Consider the following 4527-nt stretch of genomic DNA (forward strand, 5'->3'; position numbering starts at 1 on the left):
GCTCTGCCTGGCGTTGGTGCCTGCTCTCACTTTAACAGCTTTCTGGGGTTGTTTCTTGGGGGGCGATTCTCACCTGACCCAAGATGCAATTGGTGGCAATCCCAACACTTGGTCTTGGCCCACATGCTTCTTTGCTGGCTCTGCCAGGTCATTCTGCAGTGGGTCCTCACTGTCCTAAGGCCCTGGAGCAGAGATGGACCCATCTAGGGTTTCTAACGTCTCTGATTCTAAGAGGCTTCCACCGCCCCCTTGTGCCTTTTGAGAACAACCTTCTTTTCTATCAAATCCTCTCTCTGAGAGGATTAAAAACAACTGGATCTAGTAGTGCAAGCTTTGCAGCATCAGATCTGAGAGCATCTGTCCAGTCCACTGTGGCCAGTACCTTGTGCTCCAGAGCACTTGCTGGCCATCGTGTCCTTTCTGGCTGTTTCTAGCTGTTCACTTGTGTGCCTGGCTCGCTTTGATCCACCAGCAGTTCCCTACCATTACTTCCCCACACCAGCAACTGCTGCAGTTGGCACCAAGGCTTTAGTTCAGCAGCAGGCTGATGGAAGCAGTTCAGACTGCAAAGGGAAGAGGAAATGGCCAAGAAACATGCTTCTTGCTATTGCAAGACTGGAGGCCTCCCTGCCATAGAGCCAGGCAGGGGTGAGACCAACTGACCATGCAGCACTGGCCAGAGACAAATGTTCCTCCTGGGCTCAGAAGCTGAGAAAACCAGGCGACTGCACATCCAACCCAAAGGGAAAGTGATGGCTGGTCTTTATGGGGCTAACTGCCCTGACTTTCCAGAAGAAACCTGACAATGCCACTGGTTAAAGTCAGCAGGGAACTCACCTCTGGCTGTGCTTGGTAACTCTGGGGAAGATGATGCTTTTAAAAGCTGCCCACCTCTGCAATTCTGCCGCATAAGAGCAGGCCCCTTTCTAAGCCCTGCAGTGCACTGTTTCATCATACTTCCTACCCTAACTTGCACATAATTGTTCTGGATCTGAAGCTGCCCTGCTCATCCCCCATAAGCAAAGTGATGACATTACTTGTCAGGGTGTAGCTGATTGACTGAGCTGACATCAGCAGCCAGCACATGGCAGCACAGTGGTTAAAGTAATAGACCGAGCAAGTAATAATGGAGCAGCTCAGGCTGCCGACTGGCAGGAGACGTGGTTGGGCTTAACGGGGGGCCCAGTGCACCCTAAACATAATGAAAAATGGCTTTGCCGCTGACGAGCTGACATTTCAATACAATTTCAACAGCATGTAAAGCACCTTTATTTCCACGTAACGGCCTCCTTAATAAAGCTCTGCCCACCACAGATATTTATGACTAATGGGACGCTGACTGCTATAAATAATCCCAAGGGATCAGCTAAAAATACCTCTCCCCTTTCCTGCTAGCAGTTGCATCGTCTTGCTGAGTTCACAGCAAGGCAGAGCTGCCATCGCATCCCCTCCCAGCTTCCCTGGTTCTCTGGAGCTAGCCCTTTCCCTGGAAGCTGCTCCCAGAGTGCCTAAAGCATGCAAGCTAGACAGTTCTCTACCTCCCTAAAACGCACATTGTTATAAATGACTGACCCCCAGCACGTGGATTACTTGCTACCCCCATAAATACATCACTGCTGAAACGCAGCCACCTGTGGGGCTAAGTCAGCAGCCAGTAGAGCCCCAGCAAGCTGTACAACAGCACTGCCTGCCAGCTGTGCAAGTTGGGCTCTGCTAGGAGCTGGAACAGATGAACTTCAATCTGCCACCAGCTCCCCAAAGGAGGGAACCTTTGCCAAGTTGGTCAGCTGGAGGGCAGTCGCGAAATATCATGCACACAAAGGCAAATGCTTGGACACCTGCCTCTGCTGAAAGGTGGAAAAGGAATAACGTGTCCTGGACAGGGAGCACAAAGGAGCTAGGAACCAGGTCAGAGCCAGCCTGCCTTGCCCACAGAAGGCACGTAGGCCCCACGTTAAAGAACGCTGAGAAGTTATGCTGGGGTTTAAGGCAAATGCTAGACTCCGGCTCTATGGGACACAGTATCCTCCTTTCCATAGGAGACCTGAAGCAGCAGTTCTCTGGGCAGGGCTGAATCATGTGGGCCTGAGCCTGCTGCAGTTTCCAGGCCTCTGGTAACACCAGCAGCCTGCAGAAGGTAAGCTCATAAGTTCTTAGTGTGTGCAGCTACAAAGCCCCACTTGGCCTTGGGAGGCAGAAACCATCACCCCAACCTGACATGCTACAGAGACTTGCCCAAAACATGCAGCAGTGGCCAAAGACCTAGAAATAACCTGGAAGTCCTAAGGCCCAGTACCTTGTATAGCCCCTTGTACATCTTTCTCCACATCTCCAGGTGGTTTCCTTTGCAATCTGAGGGACCTGCTTAATTCACTCCTTGAGAACAGTCAACTACTTCTGGGATCACTTTTAATTCCCATCTAAACCAGAAACAACCTCTTTCCATCCCTACCATGCCCCTTCCACCCCCTTTGGGAATGCTGGTGCTCTCCCTGAATTCAATGGTTGCTCCATCATCTCCTTTCTAGCCAGGGGCTGTAAAGCACTTTGGAGCACTTGTTACTGCAGTCTCAGGTCTTCTGGCAACAGTGCTCCCTCTGCTGGCTCTAGAACAGAACACAAGCCAAGCTACCTCAGCCCTTCAGCCAGGCTGCTCAGTCACCAGGCTATTTTAAAGCGAGACAGACCCGGGACCTGAACAGATCGGGATTCTCACTTCAGTGTTTGCCGGATTTCAGTACAGACAACCCCACCAAGCAGCTCCCAGGGATGATGGGAGGAAGCCAGGGTTGGCACTTTGGTCTTCAAGATGAATTTTTATTGGGGTAAAGGAACACCAGCCCTCAGTACTCCAGAATTGCACACAGAAGGCAGACAGGACAAGGACCTAGTTCAGCATTCAGTCTCCATATCAGTGCAGAAGAGAGTTGGCCCTTTCATGTCACTTTAATATAGTCTTCGCATAGATTATTGGTGAATTGCATTGTTCAGAACTCTGCCACCAGCACTGACAAGCAGCAGCATTTAAGGGCAGGCCAGGAAAACAGGTAAACCTGCAATGTTCTAGCATCCCAATGTGAATCCAGATTTCTTTGAAGGTGAGAAGCTGGCAGAAGTCATGGTGCAGGAACTTACACACTCCATTTTCAGGGAAGAACCACTGGAATTATGCTCCATGAGAGATGATCGTCCACCCATTTTGGAGGCAAAGGTCCCGGGCACTACCTACACAAAACAAAATATGAGAATGTGAAAACTGCCATTTACTAGGTCAGACCGTAGTCCATTTCACCCCGTCTCCTGTGTCACATAGAAGATGATAAAAGGGTAATGAACAGAGCGTGATCAGTTTTTCCCCTCTTCCTCTCACACTTGCAACCTCCAACACTTAAGGTCCAGGAAGTTCAGAAAGAACTGGCGCTCTGTTGGATGCAAAGCTACAGGTGCAAGATTGCCATATGGTACAAAGACAATGACATCTGCCGCACTGGAGGAGTTTCCAGAGTTAATAATCCCTGCTGCAGCTTAGTCACGTTACATGTGGGGGAAGCATGTAGGTCCCCGTGAAATAACCAAGCCTCCCTCTGGTTCTGGTGGAGAAGCATCCCCAACCACCCAAGCCACTGCCCCCACACACAACCCTTATCCACCCCTTGTTGGGCTGACCAGGCAGACACCTGTCACTCACTCTTAAGTTGCCAGCTTCACCTGCTCGGCACACAGTAGGAACCGGTTGACGTGTTCAGTGCAGTTCACCACAGCCGCCTGGTTCTCCGCCAGGCACTGCTCGAAGGCTGTGAAGGACGCTGCACACTCGTGGCGGATCTTCCTCACAATCGGGCTGCAACAGACCATGCCCCTGCGCTGAGGTCTGCCTGGGAGCCTGGCTGCAGAACCCCCGCGGCCGACCAGAGCGAGTGCCGGAGCCAGCCCAGCCTGGCAGTGCCGGCCACCAGTCTGGGCTCGATGCTCAGCTCTGCCACAGGCTGGCTTGTGCAACCTGGGGGCAAATCACATGCTGCCTCTGTGCCCCCCATCTCCCCCCTCGTCTGCAAAGCAGTACTTCTGTCCCCCACCCTGACATCTGTTCTGGTGCAGGGACCACTGATCACTGGGGCGGGGCAGGGCAGGGCAGGACAGCAGGGATGTCACTGTGGACTCCCTGCATTCGCTGCAGGCTGGAGAGCTGACACACTGGGAAGAGGGGGGGGGGGAGGTGCATTAACACCTCTCAGCAAGTTCCCTGTGCCCTAAAGCATTGCTGTGTGGGGCTGGACTGTCTGCCTACCCCTGCGCCCACGCCTCACCTCCACGTCTGCGCACACACGTATGTTGCACGCAGGCCACACACCCACACCGCTCCCGTGCCCCAACATGCACCTGCGCCCATGCGCCCACACGTGTGCGCGCCCGCGCCCCGCACACACGCTCCCGCACCCGTGCGCACGCACGCGCCCCCCGGGGCTCACTGGGCCGCGGCGCACCGCGCCATGTCGCGCCGGAGGTCACTGCAATCCTGCTGCCACG

At 53.4% G+C, this 4527-nt stretch overlaps 1 protein-coding gene across 1 annotated transcript; it reads right to left on the reverse strand.

The window, feature by feature from the left end:
- Positions 1 to 2253: 2253 nt before the first annotated feature.
- On the reverse strand, positions 2254 to 4521 carry CHCHD5 (coiled-coil-helix-coiled-coil-helix domain containing 5). Its single transcript, XM_014519820.1, has 3 exons — positions 4470 to 4521; positions 3689 to 3841; positions 2254 to 3225 (listed from the first exon to the last, which is right to left on the reverse strand). Exons 1-2 carry the CDS (start codon positions 4490 to 4492, stop codon positions 3691 to 3693), a joined length of 174 nt encoding a protein of 57 aa, XP_014375306.1. The 5' UTR covers positions 4493 to 4521; the 3' UTR covers positions 2254 to 3225; positions 3689 to 3690.
- Between the last annotated feature and the right edge of the window lie 6 nt (positions 4522 to 4527).

This window comes from Alligator sinensis, unplaced genomic scaffold (assembly GCF_000455745.1).
Source record: "Alligator sinensis unplaced genomic scaffold, ASM45574v1 scaffold707_1, whole genome shotgun sequence".
Lineage (NCBI taxonomy): Eukaryota > Metazoa > Chordata > Crocodylia > Alligatoridae > Alligator > Alligator sinensis.

Bases quoted from the DNA above. Each gene is read 5' to 3' on its own strand.
- CHCHD5 (XM_014519820.1), bottom strand. From the start codon at position 4,492: ATGGCGCGGTGCGCCGCGGCCCA. The intron at 3,842-4,469 runs GTGAGCCCCGGG...GGTCTGTTGCAG, and splicing joins GCGCGGTGCGCCGCGGCCCA to CCCGATTGTGAGGAAGATCC.